This window comes from Hyperolius riggenbachi, chromosome 9, assembly GCF_040937935.1.
Source record: "Hyperolius riggenbachi isolate aHypRig1 chromosome 9, aHypRig1.pri, whole genome shotgun sequence".
NCBI lineage: Eukaryota > Metazoa > Chordata > Amphibia > Anura > Hyperoliidae > Hyperolius > Hyperolius riggenbachi.
Window position 1 is genome coordinate 226,685,771 of NC_090654.1, and position 22,161 is coordinate 226,707,931.

The window sequence follows — 22,161 nt, forward strand, 5'->3', positions numbered from 1 at the left end:
TTCCAAGCTGCATACAATTAGCACCCATTTTGGATGCAAGATGGAATAATTTGCATATTATTGAATATCTCTAACCAAAAGAGTCAAAGGGTCTTTAAGGCCTTGCTCACACAATTACACAAATGTAATTTTTGGTGTGTCTGCAAAGCCCCAATTAATTATACTTAATAGGACCGAAACACAATCACACCAAGAGCTGTACATGCAGCGCATCTGCAATCTCTTCACACAAAAGGGGAATACTATATTCTATGAGTAAGCCATGTCTTTATAATTCTCTTAAGTGCAGCAGGATCCTGGTCTAAGGTAGGGAGCACACTTACTTGAACTGTATATGTGTTATTTCTGCATAGCAGAAAAGGCATGGTAAATTGCATATAAAGTAAGTCTAAGGACCAGGAAAAAAAAAAAAAAGAAAAAAAAAACTCACAAAAATTGATGTGAGTTTTCCAATGCGGTTTTATGTGCATTTAAAAAAAAAAAAAAAAAAAAAACTCACAGCAATTTCCTTTTACCTTAAAAATGTTTGCTTTTCTGCACAGCCAAAGACAAGTGTGCTTCCAGCTCAAGGCCTCTTTCAGATAGGAGGCTGAACTGCGTTCTTGTCCACAAGCACCATTTGGTTAAATGCAGCCCAATGGCAGCGGTTATAAGACCATGGGCTTGATTCACAAAGCGGTGCTAACCCAGTTAGAGACTTTAGGCGTGATAAGTTTAGGTTATAAGTTTAGTCTAGGTGATAAGTTTAGATCGCGCGCAAAGTCCCGCACGCAAAGCAGGGCCATTAAACTCTATGCAAAGTGCACCAGACTTTGCTAGCACAATACTTTTGATCAGCTGTGCACTGCGGTGCTAACCCAGTTGGTGCTATAGTTATCACGCCTAAACTTATCAAGCCTAAACTTATCATGCCTAAACTGGGTTTAGGCGTGATAAAAGGCTTTTCACCAGCGTGCTAACTGTTTGCACCGCTTTGTGAATCAAGCCCCTTGTGTGTTAACACTCAACATGCACTAGGGTTACCTAGCTGCAGACAAAGGAGACACATTGTGACTCCATGGGGGGGGGAAGGAAGCGCCAGCACTGAGCACTAACAAGTGCCCGTCCAGTGCAGGAGAGCAGCTGACAGGTGGTGAATTCACTGCCTGTTAGCTGCCCATCAGAAAGAGGACTTAGGGCCTGGCTACCGATAAAATGGAGAATTTTGTTTAAGATTGGATTACTGACATTCAAATCCTTAGACAATCTGGGCCCTGGATACCTGAAGGACTGCATCACACCACCCCACAATCTTAGATGGGATGTAACACCTTGGTCACCCCCAGAGTCTACCTCAAAACCATTGGAGACAGAGCCTTCTGTCATGCTGCCCCTACACTTTGGTACTCACTAGCACACCCAATCAGGACAGCCCCATCCCTGGAAGCAATTAAGTCTAAACTGAAAACCTACCTCTTCAGTCTGGCATTCATGAATACCTGACTATCTCCTTTGTAACACAGTCCAGCCTGCAACCCTGTATTGATCAGAGACACAACTATGCGCTTTGAGTGCCAAGGGAGAAAAGTGCTTTACAAAGGTTATTGTATTGTAGTATTGTATTAATATGTATAATGAGTTGATAATTGTGAGACTGCATGGATACAAGTAAAAATGACATGAGGCCGTAGCTCATCGTTCAGCAACTTATATAATAAAGGGAATCTTGACCTGCAAATCCACAAAAGAGCCCCACAAAGAAACGCGTTCTGGAAATTGATATCCAAGTACAGTGTAAACAATGTTTTTTTATCATTTTTACCCAGTTGGTTTACAGGCAATACACATCTTCAGCCAGGTAGCCTGTACAAGTAGCATCTGCATAATGAGCGCCAATGGCCTAGACCCTGCTACATGGAGCAAGTGGGTTAACTACATACAAGTGTCTGGGTATTTACAATCTTTGGACTTGACTTTGGCTCCATCTCTAGTAAGGGATGAATAAGGGGTGTTTCTATTCAAACATCTCTGCTCTGATCCCAGCTCTGATCTATTCCCTCCCAAGAACGATTGTCTAGTGCCCTTTTGATACATACAGGAAGTTGTGACTGGATAGTGTACTGGTTAAGGGCACCGCCTTTGACATGGGACACCAGGGTTCGAATCCTGGCTTGGGTCAGTACCTATTCAGTAAGGAGTTCAAGGCAAGACTCCTTAACACTGCAGGGTGGCCTCTTGAGCGCATTCCAGTGGCTGCAGCTCTTGAGCGCTTTGAGTCCAACAGGAGAAAAGGATTATTATATATTCTTTTAGTGCATTATTTTTTCCATAGCTGGAGACATAATGACGCACCCCTACCAGGCTCCACCCTTTGAATAACTATGGTGCTCAAAGTGAGGCCAATAAGTACATCATGCTACCAAAGATATTAGTATTGGTGATATGAAGGAAATATCTATATCAGAATTTAAAAGAATAGAAGGAATACCAAATGTATGTTTAAAAGCGTGAATTAAATCAGGTCTTGAACGTTTTGCGGCTGTGTCAGGAATGATAATGGTACCGTTGAGGATATACCTGCTCTAAGGAAATCTAGAATATAAGAAATATGAAGGCAACCATCTGTCTACCTTGCTGATCTTTTGCCTTCAGTAGTGTCTGGAGTCACAACCTATGAGCAGGAAAGAAGTCAGGGCATCTGATCTGCATACTCATGTTGGGTTCATGATTGAGAAGGTAGTAAAGCAGAATTACAGTCAACTACCTCTCTGTTCAGATTTGCCACTTTACTACAAATAATAATACAAGAATCTTGTATCAAAAAAAGTGCTTGAAATAGTTAATCAGACAAACTGAAGCTCTCCAGGCCTTTTGGGATGACAAAAGCAGCAGATATACAAACTATTTACAAAGACAGAACTGAGATTCCATCTAGGTGACTGATGTAACAACTACATTGATTTTCCCTTGCTTTACACTTGAGTAGGATATAAAGTATACATGCAATGGTTGCTGCCAGTTCTATCTAAATTATACCCTGCGGTATAACTGTGGTTTGTACACAGAGGCCGTTACTTTGGGATAAAGGCAGGTAGAACAAGTAAATGGGCAGTAAGGAGGTAGAGGTCCAGTTCTTATTGCATGGAACACTTGAACAGAGCCGCCAATCTTAATGGACTTACCGCCACAAAAAAAGTCTTGATTTTTTTCCGAATATCAGACAAAATACTCTATAATTAGCACCACTGGACAAGTGTTTCTTACCAGTTTTGAGTCCACCTTTGGTGGAGAGGTGTTATCCCCTTTTTCCTATCTACAAAGAGCGATGCCTTAATCTGAGTGGGGTCAGGTCTAATCTCCCCACCTGTCAATCAGTGGTTAATTTAGCAGTAACCCGTGTTTGTATTATTTTATACACGATTTACCATTATCTTAACCTACTACACTATTGACGGCTCTTGATGTTCCTTTTCGTCTCTTCTGCAAGTTCTTATTGTATGTTATGGCACAGTGTAAATCCTGCTTTAAAGGCACAAGAGACAGGCCAGTGTCATTTTAAGTTGAATTCAGTTATGTTTTCCTCCATATCCTTCTCCCTTCAGATTTCCTAGAGAATAAAAAGCTCAGATAAGTGCGTAGTGCATACTAACTCTAAGGGCCTGTTTCCACGACACGCAGATTGGATGCAGAAAAACTAACTCAAATGAATGCCTATGGGAAAGGAGACAGGTTGTGACTCCATAGGGGGGGCCTGTGCAGCGCCAGGACTGATCACGAACAAGTGCCTGTCCAGTGCAGGAGAGCAGCTGACAGGTGGTGAATTCACTGCCTGTCAGCTGCCCATCAGAAAGAGGACATAGGGCCTGGCTACCGATAAAATGGAGAATTTTGTTTAAAGGGATACTGTAGGGGGGGTCAGGGGAAAATGAGTTGAACTTACCCGGGGCTTCTAACAGTCCCCCGCAGGCATCCTGTGCCCGCGCAGCCACTCACCAATGCTCCAGCCCCGCCTCCGGTTCACTTCTGGAATTTCAGACTTTAAAGTCTGAAAACCACTACGCCTGCGTTGCCGTGTCCTCGATCCCGCTGATGTCATCAAGAGCGCACAGCGCAGGCCCAGTATGGTCTGTGTCTGCGCAGTACACTCCTGGTGACATCAGCGGGAGCGAGGACATGGGCGTGCAGGCGCAGTGGTTTTCTGACTTTAAAGTCTGAAATTTCAGAAGTGAACTGGAGGCGGGGCCGGAGCATCGGTGAGTGGCTGCGCCAACACAGGATGTCTGCGGGGGACCATTAGAAGTCCCGGGTAACTTCAGCTCATTTTCCCCCGACCCCTATAGTATCCCTTTAAGATTGGAAAATCACGTTCAGTGGAAACAGGCCCATAGGCATTCACTGGAGTCAGTTTTTCTGCACCCAATCTGCGTATAGTGGAAACAGGCCCTTAGTGTGTCGCCTTGGACCCTTTTTTTGTGTGGATTAAATAGATGTATATAATATAGATATAAAGTTTTAATAGAAATACAGATCCATTTTTTCCCATTTCACAGTCACTGATGTCGCTATGTGAAGTAAACTTATTTACAGTAAGTAGTAAGAGCATCAAAAGGGCAATGATATATAAAAGGGCAAGACTGGACTTTACCAGCAATTAATCTGGTCTCCAAGTAACATGGAGAACTGCAGGACTGGGGTAGAAGCAGCTAACTTTCTTATTGCTAAGCACACATTTAAAGTAAACCTGAGAGGGCGGCAAAGCAAAAATGTACACATACCTGGCTTCGTTTAGCCCCCTTCGGCCTGATCGCTTCCTCGCCGTCCTCCGCCGCCTACTCGTTCATCTGCAATCCTCCCAATAACTTTGGCCAGTTGGGTCCAGTCAGCGCTGGCGCATTGCGGCCGTGCATACTCACCTGTTGCGCTGGGAGCGTTCCATGTCTGTGCGGTAGTACTGTGCAGGTGCACAATGCTCCCAGCTCTGGAACACACAGCTGGGCTGCGAATGGACAGTAAGCCCCGCTCCCGACGTTACTGGGAAGAATTTTGGACGAAAAAGGAGGCAGCGGCAGATGGAGCGATCAGGCCGAAGGGGGCTGGAGGAAACCCCAGGTATGTATGAAGTTTTACTTTGCCGGCATCTCAGGTTTACTAGAAGACCAATTTAACTTGAGTTCGCATAATCAAAAACCGCAAACTGGCAAAAGTATAATAATAATAATAATAATAATAAAAGTTTATGCAAACTTTAACCTTCTTACAATTCACCTATAAAGTGCCCTATAAAAAAACTGATGGAATGCACGGTTTTAAAACATCCAGATCACATCATCCAGATTTAACCTGTATTAACTTGAACAAAACTAGAGTAACATGGCGCGCTTGCCAAGTACAGTATACCTTGTACAGGATGACAGATCTCAATCACTACGGAACCCAACTCAAACTGAACCTGGACACAGAAGCAATTTACACTTTAACTACAAGTTTAGATGAGTCATCTGTGTAAATTACCAACACATTCCTGTTATAGTGATAGCGCTTCTTTCCCCTATATGGGAAAGTATTAAAGAAAATTTTAACAAAAATCACTCCACTGGAATTTTTTTCTGTAGAACCTCTGTCATTCAGCTAATCATAAAACGCATTGTATTTCACTTCGCTTCAGTCCAAAGCCAAATGGTAGGATAGCTGGTGGGTTAAAGTGAACCCGAGGTGAAAGTGATATGGAGGCTGCCATATTTATTCCCTTTTAAACAATACCCATTGCCTAGCAGCCCTACTGATATTTTTGGCTGCAGTAGTGTCTGAATAACACTACTGAAACAAGCATGCAGCTAATCTTGTCAAATCTGACAATATTGTCAGAAACACCTGATCTTCTGCATGCTTGTTCAGGGTCTATGGCTAAATGTAAGACAGGCAATTGGTATTGCATAAAAGGAAATAAATATGGCAGCTTCCATATCACCTTGGGTTCACTTTAAAGCAGGCACTAATCACCTTAACTGGGGGGGACATGAGAAAAGTACATTCTTCCACTGGACACTAGTGACCCACATTAAAAGTCTACTCCAACACCAAGCACGTTTATATGCAGGGTAATCATATAGCAGAAGACAAGGGTTTGCTACGTTATTACTAAATGAACTGAAATTATTCAGGGACATTATACAGATAGTTTATAATTGCTTATGTTAGGAGAATTAAGAGGCCAAGATCAAAACATGTATAAATAATAAATGCTAGCGCAGGGTCATCTCTAAAGCAAGAGAATGTATATTGCCAAAATGATTGTACTGAAGCATCCCTCTTTGACTAGTAATACTCTTGAGCTATTTAAAAGCGGACCTGAACTCAGAACTTCCTCTCTGCTCTAAAAGATAAGCAACAGCATAATAACCTTTAAAGAAAAAAATATTTCTTTGTTACAGCTTAGAGCTCCTACAGAGATGCTGTAGTGTAGTTTCCCGGTTTGCTGGGAGCACAGACGGGGTTAACCTAATTTTTTTACATATGATCTTACAACTCAGCAGATAGCTCAAATTACACTAGCTCATTAATTGCAGATGAGGGAGAATTCAACAGGCTGTTCTCTATTAACACATACAGGGTGGAATTCTCTGTGTTTTCATTCTCTCCTGTGAGTTCAGGTCCACCAGGTAGCAGACAGGGTGCAGGTGACTCCCAGGTCAGCATACGAGGGCTTGTGACATTATAGCTGGATATTGTTTTTTCTGGTGTTCTGTACGCGTTTTGGCAGTTTTAGTATCTTGACATGCGTTGCCGGAGGTAAAAGGCGAAGATGGCCACACCGGCCAATATTACAGGTACTACTATCATGGCTAGGGACGTTCCTTCTGAGTCTCTGTCGCTTCGGCTTCCAAGAGGTCCATTTTGTGAATTCTGTAAGTGCAAATAGAAGGAATAGATCAGAGACTGGCAAAGCAAAGAAGAAAAAAACCCCACATCAATGTAAGAAAATAAAAAAACAAAAAACAACTTTAATAATTTCATTAACAATATTTATTTATAATTTACTCAGTGGTTGCCCATTCTAAAATCTTTCCCCGATTTACATTCTGAAATTTACCACCGGTGATGATATCTTTCGTCCTGGCAGTTGATCTATGTGGAATGTTCGTTTACTGAAAGTTATATGCACAGAAGTAGATACCCCTTGCTTGGCAGTTGGCAACAACCGTGATTTCCCACAACGCAACAAGGTTCACAGACAGGAAATTGACAGGGCCTCAGCCCTGACATCAGACGGTGGGAGGTGTTTCACAACAATATCAGCCATACAGATGTCTCGGATGATCTATTTGAGAAAATATTTCTCATGGGAAATGGGGTATCAGCTATTGATTGGGGTTAAGTTCAATCCTGGGTTAAAGTTTCTCTTTAAAGAGACACTAAAGTGAAAAAAATATATATATGATATAATGAATTGGTTGTGTAGTACAGATAATTACTAGAATATTAGAAGCAAAGAAAATATTCCCATATTTTTATTTTCAGTTATATAGTGTTTTTTATAACATTGCATCATTCTCTAATATGTGCAGTTTACACACTACTAAGCATTCTAAATGATTTTTACAGAGCAGGCTGTGAACTTGTGACCTGTCCTGTGCAGAAGAAAGAAAACAATACAGTGACAGACACTTGAGATAACAAGCTTCAGAAAACAGAATTCTCTGACTTTAAAAGTCGTGGAGCTCAATGGCTTATTTGCATAGATAACAACTGGAGTTTCTTAACTCTTCCTGTACTGGAAACAATATTAGACTTATGTCTCTGCTCCTAATGTTTCATTTCTTAGCTGTACTACAGATACAAATCATATCATCAATTTTTTTTCCGCTTCAGTGTCTCTATTAAGAGCTCCTAATGTGCATGATTTTAGGCAGTAAAAGAAAGGAGGGGATTGAGATCACCCATAATGGGAATGTAATAAATTGGCTTGTGCACATGCATAAATGTACCCTCGTCATCTCCCATTGTGATTGGTCGTATAAGTCTACAGTTTGTGCATGCGTTTAAAAGCACAGCATCTTTTGTGAAAGCTGCAAAAAATCATTCTGTTTAACCACTTCCCTACCCCGGTCATTTTCACAGCTCAGCTCTGATTACTTTGGCAATAACCTTATCAATAATGATCACAACTAAATGATCTATACATTGTTGTTTTTTCCAGGACAAATTAGGCATTTTGTGGCTGATACTTGTTTTGAGTAATTACCTTATTTTCTATTCATTTTATTAGGAAAATAAGGAAAAAAAGTGAAAAAACACAAATTTTCTACTTGCATACATTATAGCTTTTGTGTAAACAGTTCTTTTGTACATTAAACCCACACAATTTATTTGCCTATCCCTCCTGTTTAAACAGTTAATTTGTTTCTAATTAGATGTAACAATTAAGTAATGTATACAATATGCTACTGTCTGCTCTTGGAATGTGTATTTTACACTTGTTCACTAATTAACTCTGCCATTGAATTCCCTGGGAGGAGGATAGGGGTTTTCTGTAATTCCTTTACAACTCTGCAGTGATATCTCAGCTCAGAGATAAATAGTTTTATCTTAGATTTTGTAGGGAGGAGAGTGCAGAGACTTCATGTCATAGGGACAGGAAATGGTTAAACAACACAGCTGTTAGTGCCAGGGCTGTGGAGTCGAGGAGTTAATTTGGGGTACCTGGAGCCGGAGTCAGTGGTTTCATAAACTGTGGAGTTGGATGATTTTTGGTTCAAATCCACAGCCCTGGTAAGTATTAGACTAAGGAGTCAGTCGAGGAGTCAGAGCCATTTTGGATACCTGGAGTTGGAGGTCAGTGGTTTCATTAACTGAGGAGTCGGAGTTGGAGTCTGATGATTTTTGTACCGACTCCACAGCCCTGGTTAGCGCCCTCATCATCCACAGGCCTAGATATCCTACAATATCAATGTAACTTACAGTTTAAGCACATTTGTGGAATAAAGTATACAGCACATTTCCTCCCTCCTTTTACTATAGATGACAACACCACAGAGGAGCATACCAGAGCAGTGGCCTCATTCAGGTATTGTGCTTGACTTTTTTTTTAAGATTGCTCACTGGAGACTGCACCTGACAAAACTTAATGTGGCCTGCAACTAACAGATTTATATATAGATCTATACAGCACGGTGGGGTAGTGGTTAGCGCTCTTGCCTTGCACCGCTGGATCCCCAGTTCTAATCCCAGCCAGAGCACTATCTGCAAGGAGGTTGTATGTTCTCCTCATGTCTGCATGGGTTTCCTCTGGGCACTTCCACATCTCAAAAACAGATAAGGTAATTTGCTTCCCCCTAAATTGGCCCTAGACTACGATACATACACTACACGATACATACATAGACATAGGACTATTATAGGGACTAGATTGTGAGCCCCTCTGAGGAACAGTTAGTGACAAGACAATATACTCTACAGCGCTATGGAAGATGTTGGCACTATATAAATACTAAATAATAATATATACTACCGCCATAATCCTCTCACTAGGGGGTCACTCTAAAGGTCCACCTACACTAGCGCAAAGTGGATGCCAGAGGACACACCTATCTAATATTTCCTAATAGGAATATTCTGAACATGCTGTATTTCTGTAGCACAAGGCAAAGGTAAGAAAGCTGAAATGTTTGTTAATTCGTTGAACTGAATAGAACTAAACTGAGGGGGTTGCCTTTTCTCAACAAGAGTGGAATTTCACTTTAAAACAGTTTCCATGGTAATCATGATTGTATTCTCAAGGGGGAGAGCCATGGAATGTGAGCAAGAAAAAAAACATAATCATAACAGTGAGAGAAAGTAGGAGAGATCAGAAAAACAATACTTCAAATGGCTTCAGCTGCTCTAAGAGTTCCCTATCAGCAGAATAATAGAGCCGTTCTATAGCCCCCCATGCAGTAATTCCCATGAACTAATTTCTGAAATGTGAAAGTTCCTCATCCTCTGGAGGGGAAAGAACCGAAAGGCTGCAGAGGGGGATAGACTTGCTAGCCCTCCACCCAGACTCGTGGGGGTCATCTTCTAAAGGAGAAAAGTTGTCCTGCACAAGGCTGCATGTTTAATGGGTTGGGAATTATGGCAAAATCTTATTATAGCAGTTTTTGCTTCATTACCATCTGTATTGTGCTTGCTTTACTTCCACTGAGCCCTGCCGTTACCAAACCCAATTACGGGCCCAGTCGTGCTTGGCGAATAAACCGGATTCTGAATCTAGGAAGTACCAGATGTCTTCTACTAGGTAAAATAGGTAATTTACATAACTAAAATAAGGGATTACATTTTTAAATATAAACTAATATTTTACTGAAAATAAGTAAACTTCCTTTTCTTTTATCCATTTGAACTGTTCTATTTTCATCTGTATACTTGAGTATAAACACAGATTTGTTTGCTCTTAAAATCTTGGTTTATACTCAGGTCAAAAAAACCCTGGTGTCTAGTGGTGTCCCTTCCCTTTCCCATAGGGTGTTCCCTGGTGTCTGGTGGCCACCCTCCCTCTCCCATAGCAGGTTTTCTGGTGCCTAGTGGCCTGGATCAATTAAAAGGCTCTTCTACCACCTACACTGCGGGGGGAAGGGGGGGAATGTGACTACTATACATCTGGTAAACTATATGGGGAAGGGAAGACGACTAGATAGCAGGTATGCTGTATGGGGCGTGACCACTATACACTATATAGTCCAAAGGAAGGATCCGCACACAGGCTTACTGGAACTTCATGAAACTTATTATTCCATCACACACACGGGTTATACAGTTAGATGCATAACATGCGTGTGTGATGGGACAAAAGTTTCTCTGAAGTTCCAGTAAGCCTGTGTGTGGATCCATCCTTTGGACTATGTTGATGCAATTGCCTTAGGATCCTGCACCAGCCTCCACCCCTACTAGGTGTACGATGCTTTTAGATTGGATTTCAACTATACACTATGTATACAGTATGAGGGAAGGGAGGAGGGACTACTCTAGCCTCAGCCAGCACCCCTAAGGATAGGAAGCTCAGACCTGAACAACTCAGCCTTTGTGCACAGCCTGCGTGCACTGACTGATGAGGAATTAAGATTCAGGAATCAAATCTCAGCTGTAGTGAAACATTCCTTCTTTCACCTAAGGAACGTTGCAAGTATTAAACACCTCATTCCTCCAGCAGATCTTCCAATACTAGCTCATGCCTTCATCACATCATGGCTGGACTAATGCATTGTTCTCTACACAGGCCTTCCAAATAAAGACCTGCATCGCCTGCAATTAGTACAGAATATGGCTGCAGAACTATTAACTAGCCAACCCCGCCATTGTCACACAACACCAACCCTTCACTCACTCCACTGGCTACTGATAAAATGGAGAATTCTGTTTAAGATTGGCTTATTGACTTTCAAATCTTTGCACAATCTGGCATGTGTGTGGCATGTCAGCGATAACCTGGGAGAGAGTTGTGGCATGTCAGCGATAACCCGGGAGAGAGTTGTGGAATGTCAGTGATAACGTGGTAGAAAGTTGTGGCATGTCAGTGATAACCTGGGAGAGAGTTGTGGCATGTCAGTGATAACCCGGGAGAGAGTTGTGGCATGTCAGTGATAACCTGGGAGAGCATTGTGGCATGTCAGTGATAACCAGGGAGAGAGTTGTGGCATGTCAGCGATAACCCGGGAGAGAGTTGTGGAATGTCAGTGATAACGTGGTAGAAAGTTGTGGCATGTCAGTGATAACCTGGGAGAGAGTTGTGGCATGTCAGTGATAACCTGGGAGAGCATTGTGGCATGTCAGCGATAACCTGGGAGAGAGCTGTGGCAAGTCAGTGATAACCCGGGAGAGAGTTGTGGCATGTCAGTGATAACCCGGGAGAGAGTTGTGGCATGTCAGTGATAACCGGGGAGAGAGTTGTGGCATGTCAGTGCTAACCGGGGAGAGAGTTGTGGCATGTCAGTGCTAACCGGGGAGAGAGTTGTGGCATGTCAGTGCTAACCGGGGAGAGAGTTGTGGCATGTCAGTGCTAACCGGGGAGAGAGTTGTGGCATGTCAGTGCTAACCGGGGAGAGAGTTGTGGCATGTCAGTGCTAACCGGGGAGAGAGTTGTGGCATGTCAGTGCTAACCCGGGAGAGAGTTGTGGCATGCCAGTGATAACCTGGGAGAGAGTTGTGGCATGCCAGTCATAACCGGGGAGAGAGTTGTGGCAGGTCAGTGATAACCTGGGAGAGAGTTGTGGCATGTCAGTGATAACCTGGGAGAGCATTGTGGCATGTCAGTGATAACCCGGGAGAGCGTTGTGGCATGTCAGTGATAACCTGGGATAGAGTTGTGGCATGTCAGTGCTAACCGGGGAGAGAGTTGTGGCATGTCAGTGCTAACCCGGGAGAGAGTTGTGGCATGTCAGTGCTAACCCGGGAGAGAGTTGTGGCATGTCAGTGCTAACCCGGGAGAGAGTTGTGGCAAGTCAGTGCTAACCCGGGAGAGAGTTGTGGCATGTCAGTGCTAACCCGGGAGAGAGTTGTGGCATGTCAGTGCTAACCCGGGAGAGAGTTGTGGCATGCCAGTGATAACCAGGGAGAGAGTTGTGGCATGCCAGTGATAACCGGGGAGAGAGTTGTGGCAGGTCAGTGATAACCTGGGACAAAGTTGTGGCATGTCAGTGATAACCCGGGAGAGAGTCATGACATGTCGGTGATAATCTGGGAGGCCCAGTGCGCACCAAAAACCTGTAGCAAATCTGCAAAACGCTAGAGGTTTTTGAAGCAGATTTTCAGAGCGATTCTAGACATGTATAGAGAGGTTTTCTAAACATGCCTAACGTTTTTTGCAGCAATTTTGTGTAGCAGAGTTCAACTATTGTTACAGTAAAGCTGTTACTGAACAGCTTCTGTAACAAAAACGCCTGGAAAACCACTCTGATCTAGCGTTTTTCAGAGTGGTTTTCCACTTTCCTATACATTAATATTGAGGCAGAAACGCCTCAGAAATCTAAAAAATACTGCAGCCCCTGAGTTTGCATTTGTGGAAAAAACGAGCCACTCTGGTGTGCACCATCCCATTCACTTTCAATAGCTAGGCGGTTTTCCCCCTGCAAGCGCTTTAAAAACTGCTTCAGAACCGCTCTGGTGTGCACCAGCCCTGAGAGAGTTGCGGCATGTCAGCGATAACCTGGGAGAGAGCTGTGGCAAGTCAGTTATAACCTGGGAGAGAGTTGTGGCATGTCAGTAATAACCCGGGAGAGAGTTGTGGCATGTCAGTTATAACCTGGGAGAGAGTTGTGACATGTCAGTGCTAACCTGGGAGAGAGTTGTGGCATGTCGGTGATAACCTGGGAGAGAGTTAGGGCATGTCAGTGATAACCTGGGAGAGAGTTGTGACATGTCAGTGATAACCTGGGAGAGAGTTAGGGCATGTCAGTGATAACCTGGGAGAGAGTTGTGGCATGTCAGTGATAACCTGGGAGAGAGTTGTGGCAAGTCAGTTATAACCTGGGAAAAAGTCATGAATGTCTTGTCCAGAAGAAGCAGAAAAATTTTAGTTAGAAAATAAACATTAGCTTAGCTGTGCTAAAGAGACTTCCAGGCTGCTAATTTGCTGTAGAATAAATGCATTAAAATAACCAGTGAGTTGTAAAAGGCACTCATCCCCGGAGTCCAAGCAGAGAGAGGCTACAAAGGGGAACGGACTTCCTGCTCTGCTGCACAGACTGATGCATAGAGAAGATGTTACAAGCAACATGGAGGGAAATTAAACCTGACGGTCTCAGAACATATTAAAAAACATGAGTGACACAGCTAGGTATAACATCTGCCGTTATGTCTTCTAAATATCGAGAAATGTTTCCATAGCTACAGATGCTACTCATGACATATTTCCTGCCTAGTATTTTTGAAGCCAAAGTTTTCTTCATTTTAGTAACATCTTATCAACAAGTGCAGAAGCAAATAAGGAAACTGAAATGTACAAAAAACATTGCGGCGGTACCAATGTTATATGTTATATTGCGTTTACACTTTTTTAAACAAAGCAGAACAGAAAGTGTTCTGAAAAATTGCAATTGTGCTAAATCATGGTATAACACAGGTCAACTGCAGCCCGATCAGACAAATCCGCACTCATCAAATAAGAGTAAGGCCTAGTTCACACTAGGGGCTTGATTCACTAAACCGTGATAACTCAAATATCACACCTTATCAACGATATTGCACCTTATCAAAGATATCACACCTTATCAAAGTTAAGTCCAACACGAAGAGTCCACAGCACCACGTCAGTAATATATAGCTCTTTTATTGTTTAAAAAGACAAAGAGATAGCCATAACAGCGACAGAAGCTGTTTCGGACAAGGTCCTTCCTCAAGCTGTATCAGGCTCTCTCTGAAATACAACATAATTGCCACTCTTATATATACAAGTCTTCAGTGCACAACAACCAATCAGGACGCAGAGAGGACATGGAGGACCTGATGCGGAACTGCAAGACAACCTAGAAAGTTACACTCACTATATCACAAGACCAATCACACTTAGTCCTAAGAATTTGAAATTGTTCTTACCTCCTCCCTCTAACTGACAAAGTATGGAGGACCTGATGGGGACGCATTCCTAGACAAATGAGGGCCAATGTGCCTCCAACTATGTTTCCGAAGGATGGCAAGCTTTGTACCGGGTGGGAACATATCTGGAACAAGGCAGCATTTGATGCTATGGTACATCTTGTGATCAGAATACAACGCAAACTTTCCACCCTGGATGATAAGATCGCCAAAACCATTACAGATTTTCAAGCGTTGTTGTGCGTTGTTGGTGGAGTTATTCACTAGTTTCCAGGAGCAACTGAAGTCTAAATTAGAGATCTATCAGTCTATGGCAGAGGTGGAGAAAAGAGATACATTTCAAAGAGATAGTAATGACTACTCATCCGGCTTTGTATATGCATGGCAGAAAGTTTCATTTGGTAGATGCAGAAGGCCTCCCGTATCGAAATCAAGAAAGCCTCGGCAAACACCTAAACGGTCACCAAGATCTGGTGGGGGTGACAATTCCACTGATGTCCCAATATCATCCGATGATAGTGCTGCTAGTGGCTCCCAACGAAAAAACGACGCGGTGGTAAGCGATTCAAGCGGAAACAACAACGACAGGGTACGCGTACCTCTGTCCAACAAGATGAGTTTGAGAGAACGAAGGAACCAGACTCTCCGCTAGTGGTGAATATATCCAGTTATCAATTGAATGACACAGAGTTACGAGTATTGAATCATGGCCTTGGATTCTATCCAACCAACCCGCCTGACTTTTTTCTCATTAAACAAGAGTGTTTTCGCTTTTTACGTAATATCAAGCTTAAACTTTTTTTCACCAATAATGCGTTTTTGTCCAGATCTCGATCTCCGGAGGAGGGACTTTTTTCGGCTAAAGATTTCGGTTTGAGAAATAAAAGTTCTTTTTCTCCGCCAAGTAATCCTGCAATTGATATGTTTGCCTCAAGAATTTTGGAAGATGTTCGACCTTTGGAGAGTAATTTCCGTAGTGGACATTTACAGTATAGGTCCAATATGAATCAATCTGAAAGATTGGCTCTTAAGAGATTGCAGACAAATTCAAACATCACCATAAGGGCGGCCGATAAAGGGGGAGAAGTGGTGGTCCTTGATACTAGCTATTACAAGGAAGAAATCTTTTCTCAATTGAATCAACCTGATGTTTACAAGAGACTTACTGGTGATCCTATTCACCTTATACGCAAAAGGATACAGACTGTGTTAGATCAGGTTTATTCTAGAAACATCATAGGTAAAGATATGCGTAGATTCTTGTTTTGTGACCACCCTGCTACCCCTCAATTTTACACACTACCGAAAATCCATAAGAACCTACTCCGGCCACCGGGGAGACCCATTGTGGCCGGAGTAGGTTCGATTTTTGTCCCTTTGGCTCAATTTTTGGACAGGCTGTTACAGACTTTTGTTGCATTGTTGGATTCATATTTAAAGGATACAGCCATGTTTCTTGATAAGCTGAACATGTTGAATGTCGGATCTTCTGACACTTATTTGGTCACTCTTTATGTGGAAAGCCTCTACACCTCCATCCCACATGATGGGGGTGTAGAGGCTGTAGATTGGTTTCTACTTACTCGATCGGATCTCTCTGAGGGGCAGAGGAAATTTGCTATTGCTTTACTTAGGATTATATTGGAGGAAAACTACTTTGTCTTTGAGGGCGTATACTATCAGCAGTGTAGGGGGACCGCCATGGGGTCAAATGTGGCCCCTCCCTACGCAAATCTTTATATGGGCCTATATGAGGAGGCATTTGTTTATACACATGAATATTATCGTAGGCATAGAGCAAAGGAGCTCCTCGGAGGAAAGCTTTTTGGATCAAACGCCTGGGCGCATTGGGGAATAGTGGATTAAATAGGGACTATGATCTCACATTTTGTATTTAGCTCTGTTGTCTTTGATACATGGATTGGTTTGATTGTGGGTAGGGGACAGTATGCTAGTGATATCTTGAGATACATATTCTCTTCCCCTGTTGGGGTTAGTAGTAGTTGGTGTATATCCAGGCTTTAATATATGTGATGTATGTCCCTTTATGTAATTGGGACGCGGGGGTGATATGGGTGGACCTGTATTTTGAGTTTTACCACTTCAGATAGGCCAGCCCACAGCCATTAATTTTGGCCACTTTGTTGAGGTTCTTATATTTTTGGTGATTTTTTTGATATCCCCATGTGTCATGCCAATGTTTCTGCCCAATAGAAAGTTTTTTTACGCGTTTGAGTAGTTGTTTATGCATCTTTTTCTGCATATATGTATTCTATGCTCTTTTTTGCATTGGTGTTTTATGCGTACATTTTTACGCATACATAGATACTTGTACACATATAGCGATGCGTATTTTTTTACGCGTATACTGACGTTTTATGCATGCGTATAGGCGTGTGTCATCATGACGTTCCAGGAAGTGTTTTTGGCATGACACACGGGGAAGGAGTTGCAGTTCCCCATCAGGTCCTCCATACTTGTCAGTTAGAGGGAGGAGGTAAGAACAATTTCAAATTCTTAGGACTGAGTGTGATTGGTCTTGTGATATAGTGTGTGTAACTTTCTAGGTTGTCTTGCAGAACCCCATCAGGTCCTCCATGTCCTCTTTGCGTCCTGATTGGTTCTTGTGCACTGAAGACTTGTATATATAAGAGTGGCAATTATGTTGCATTTCAGAGAGAGCCTGATACAGCTTGAGGAAGGACCTTGTCCGAAACAGCGTCTGTCGCTGTTATGGCTATCTCTTTGTCTTTTTAAACAATAAAAGAGCTATGTATTACTGACGTGGTGCTGTGGACTCTTCGTGTTGGACTTTACTTGACCCATTCAGGGCTACTGGGTCTATCCACTCTAGCACACGTCTGTCCCCATTTGGGTGCTGGTCTACCTGGTTTCTACCTTATCAAAGTTAACACGCCTTATTAGAGTAACATAGAGAGCGCTACGAACCCGCAGAGGCTCAGGGCAGGACGAGTGCCATTGCCAATTAGCAGGCATAAGTTTGTAGAGCTCGCCATGCTACTCTGATAAGGCGTATTAACTTTGATAAGGTGTGATATCTTTGATAAGGTGTGATATTGTTGATAAGGTGTGATATTTAAATTATCACGGTTTAGTGAATCAAGCCCTAGGTCCGGAAACATATCCGTGGCTTCGTTTTTCGTCCCAGATCAAAACCGGAGCCGCGGATACCAATGTTAAAAATAGCAGCCGTCTTCACCTAAGAAAAAATGGATCGGTCTGCGTTTGTGAGGACCCGTTTTCAAAACCTAAGCGAACGGTCTGGATTTGCTGCATTTTCACGGACCACAGATACACGGAGGAGTAGTGAAGACCAATGGGAAAACTGATTCCCTCTACACAGGCAGTTTTGGACACAGACTGATCCGTTTCTGTGTCACAGCCTGTATGTGAGAGGGGGCCGCCATGCTGGAGGGGTATAGCAGGCAGGACGGGGGTGGCAGCGCCCCCCCCCCCCTCCCACCTGGGTCCCCTGTCCCCGCTACCCCTCCAGCTAGTTTAATTTAAGAATCATCATGTTCATTGGACGGCATTACAGGAAGTGATGCGGCAATTGGTGGAGCGCAAGGAAGTAAGGTCCCCGCTCGCCGCCTGCTACATTATATTGATATTACATTATTGAAACTAGCTGGAGGGGGAGCGGGGACGACGACCCCCCTCCCCACCACTGCCCCCTTCCTGCCTGCTCTCCCCTTCAGCATGGCGGCCCCCCCACCCACGGCCAGAGCCAAGGACGTTTCCACGGACTGAAAACGTCCTTGCAAAAAAGCCATTTCTCTCAAAACTGAGAGAAAAAAAATTGTTTAAAACTGATCCGTTCTGCAGGGGTCAAGTGTGGACCTAGCCCAAGGGTCAGTTCACACTTGTTTCAAAACCGTATCCGTGGCTCTGTTTTTTTGCCCTGAACAAAAACTGAGCCACGGATACCAATGCTAAGAATAGTGGCTGTCTTCACACACTTCCGTGGGCTCCATTTTAGAAAACTGACGGAGAGTCCGGATTTTGCAGATTTTCATGGAGCCCGGATACCTGCAGAGGCAATGAAAGGCAATACAAAAACGGATCTCCCTCCACACAGAGAACTTTTGCACACAAAACAGATGCCAAAGCAGATTGCCTACTGCTTTCTCCTCCCCTCGGCGTCCTCTTTGCGGACCTCTTAATCCAATAGAAACACACAGGAAGGAAAGACACGTTTTTGACATATGTTTAAACGGACTGTAAAGCATGCTGCAAAAGTACAACATTTTGAAAAACCGATCAGTTTTTAGAAAAACTGATCCGTTTAAAACGCATAAGTTGTTTATGCAGGAAGAAAAGCCAACATTGCCACCCTGCAAGTTATTGCAGTCAAAAACTACGAACTTGTCCAAGTACCACACATTTAGCACTTCTCCTGTCCATGTGAAACTATTAACAGTTTGGAATATGAAAAAAGTTTATAGACAGATAGTGTAGCACTGAAGAGAATAACTGAACGCTGCATGGAGCAAAGCAGGCAACTTGGGCGCAGGCAGTGGTGTTAGGCTGGGAGGTTAGGCTTAGGAATGGAGAGGGGGGAAGTTAATATTAGGCAGAGGAGAGGTTAGTGTTAGGCGTGCAGAGGGGGAGGTTAGTGTTAGGGATGGAGAGAAGGGGGGCTAGCATTAGGCAGAGGAGAGAGAGGTTAGTGTTAGGGCTCGTTTCCATATAACGTGATTTCAGCCGCGCTTATAGAAACACGATCACAGGGACAGCAGACACTACATAGACTGCACTGTCTGCTGTTTCCATACATGCGCTGCGATTCACCACTGAATCGCAGCGCATGGTTGCCTGGATTTGAGGGTGATTGCGCCCCCCCCGATCCCATTCAGTATAATTAATGGGATTGCAAGTGCTGCCTCCTGGGGCATCACGTGCAACGCAGAGCTGCGCAGCTCTGCCTTGCAAATGGAAACGAGTCCTTAGGCATTGGAGAGGGGAGATAGTGTTAGGCAGAGAAGAAGTTTGTGTTAGGCGTGCACATGGGGGAGGTTAGGTGTTAGGCATGGAGAGGGGGAGGTTAGTGTTAGGCATGGAGAGGAAAGGTTAGTGATAGCTATTGGAGAGGAAAGGTTAGTGTTAGCCATTGGAGAGGGGAGGAGATGTTAGTGTTAGCCATTGGAGAGAGGGGAGGAAAGGTTAGTGTTAGCCATTGGAGGGAGCGTGGAGAGGAGAGGTTAGTGCTAGCCATTGGAGAGAGGGGAGGAGAGGTTAGTGCTAGCCATTGGAGAGAGGGAAGGAGAGGTTAGTGTTAGCCATTGGAGAGGGGGGAGGAGAGGTTAGGGTTAGCCATCGGAGAGAGGGGAGGAGAGGTTAGCATTAGCCATTGGAGAGAGGGGAGGAGAGGTTAGTATTAGCCATTGGAGAGAGGGGGGGAGAGGTTAGTGTTAGCCATTGGATAGAGGGGAGGAAAGGTTAGTGTAAGCCATTGGAGAGAGGGGAGGAGAGGTTAGTGTTAGCCATTGGAGAGGGGAGGAGAGGTTAGTGTTAGGCAGAGGAGAGGTTAGTGTTAGGCAGAGGAGAGGTTAGTGTTAGGCATTGGAGAAGAGAGGTTAATGTTAGGCATTGAAGAAAGGGGAGGTTAGTGTTAGGCATGGAGAGGAGGGAAGTCAGTGTTAGACATGGAGAGAAGGAAGGTTAGTATTAGGCAGAGAAGAGGTTAGTGTTACGCATGCAGAGGGGGAGGCAAGTGTTAGGCATAGGAGAGGAGGGAAGTTAGTGTTAGAAGTTAGGTGTTAGAGGGAAGTTCAGGACTAGGTAGCGTCAAGATAATACCAGGGCTGTGGAGTCAGTACAAAAATTCACCGACTCCGAAGTTTAGGATTCCTCCGACTCCTATAATTTGCATATTACAATCTTGTTGATTGAAGGTATGTAACATGAAATTTGTCTCTTAACTGCCAACGCTTAGGAATTTTAAAAGACAACTGAAGTAAGGATATGTGGACTGCCATATTTATTCCCTTTAGTCATAGACTAAAACTAGTCCTTCGTAAGAGTACTTAGAGCAGGTGCAGAGACGAGCAACAAAATTGATACGTGGGATGGAAGGTCTCACTTATCAAGAAAGGTTAGATAAACTGGGTTTATTTAGTCTAGAGAAAAGACGCCTTAGAGGGGATCTAATTAACATGTATAAATACATCAGAGGGCAATATGATAGCTTGGCGGATGAGCTTTTTGTCCCTAGGCCTTCTCAAAGGACTAGAGGACATGATCTGCGCATGGAGGAAAAACCTTTTAGCCATTTATTTAGGAAAGGGTTCTTTACAGTTAGAGTGATTAAGATGTGGAATGCATTGCCACAGAAAGTCGTTATGGCAAACTCTATACCTGCGTTTAAAGGGGGCTTAGATGCTTTCCTTGCGTTGAAAGACATCCATGGCTACAATTACTAGGTAATGCCTAATGATGTTGATCCAGGGATTTTATCTGATTGCCATCTGGAGTCGGGAAGGAATTTTCCCCTTTAGGGGCTAATTGGACCATGCCTTGTAAGGGTTTTTTCGCCTTCCTCTGGATCAACAGGGATATGGGAGGGAGCAGGCTGGTGTTGTACTTTATACTGGTTGAACTCGATGGACGTATGTCTTTTTTCAACCAAAATAACTATGTAACTATGTAACTATGTAACACAGAATCAGGCCCTAGGCAATGTGACTGTGGTACATGTAAGAATGATGTGCAGGTACTCTGCAGGGGAATGAGGGGATTCTTCCTCTATTACACATTCTTCATGCACAATCTGAACATGGATCAGGCCTTAGGCAATGTAACTGTGGGTACATGTAAGAGTGGTGTGCAGGTGCTCTGCAGGGGAATGAAGAGATTCTTCCTCTATTACACATTTTTTATGCACAATCTGAACCAGGTTTATGGGTGATAGACAACACCTCTGTGTTCAATGTGCACAACATTCTCAGTGGATTCCCTGCAGCTCTGTGGGAAGTGCATATGTAGAGTATAGTACTACTGTGTAACAAAGTAGACAGAGACAGATGAAATTAAAGTTTTATACATACTTGGGGCTTCCTCCAGCTCCCTTCAGGCTACTCAGTCCCTCGCTGTCCTCCTCCACCACCTGGATCTTCTGCTAGGAGTCCAGGTACTTGAGCCAGTGTGGCGTAGTGCGCATGCACACTCTCCGCCGCTGGGAGCGTACTACACCTGCACAGCACTATTGAGCAGGTGTTCTGCTCCTGACTGTGGAAGCGGCACGCGGCCGGACTGCGCTGACTGGCTGAATTACCGGGACTCATAGCAGAAGATCGAGGTGGTGGAGGAGAACAGCGAGGGACTGATTGGCCTGAAGGGGGTTGGAGGAAGCCCCAGATATGTATAAAACTTATTTTCATCCTTCTCAGGTACCATTTAATTCGTAGTCACCAAACCAAATTTTAACATACCAAATTATTTTATTTCATGATCAAAGAGAGTGCATAAATTTGCATAAATGAGCATCAACGCAAAATTATTTCCATCTCATTGACCATCTCTATTAGTGACACAGCTTCACATCAGGCTTTATTCTTACAGCATAGATGTTGTTTAGTATATATGTTACGGCCAGAA

At 43.6% G+C, this 22,161-nt stretch overlaps 1 protein-coding gene across 1 annotated transcript in view; it reads right to left on the reverse strand.

Annotated features, from left to right (window-relative positions):
- Positions 1-4,473: 4,473 nt before the first annotated feature.
- Positions 4,474-22,161, reverse strand: part of SYNJ2BP (synaptojanin 2 binding protein) — a 48,218-nt gene continuing 30,530 nt past the window's right edge. The window contains exon 4 of the mRNA XM_068254080.1: positions 4,474-6,882. Coding sequence (XP_068110181.1) covers positions 6,742-6,882 — 141 coding nt within the window. The 3' untranslated portion in view covers positions 4,474-6,741. The remainder of the gene's footprint in view (positions 6,883-22,161) is intronic.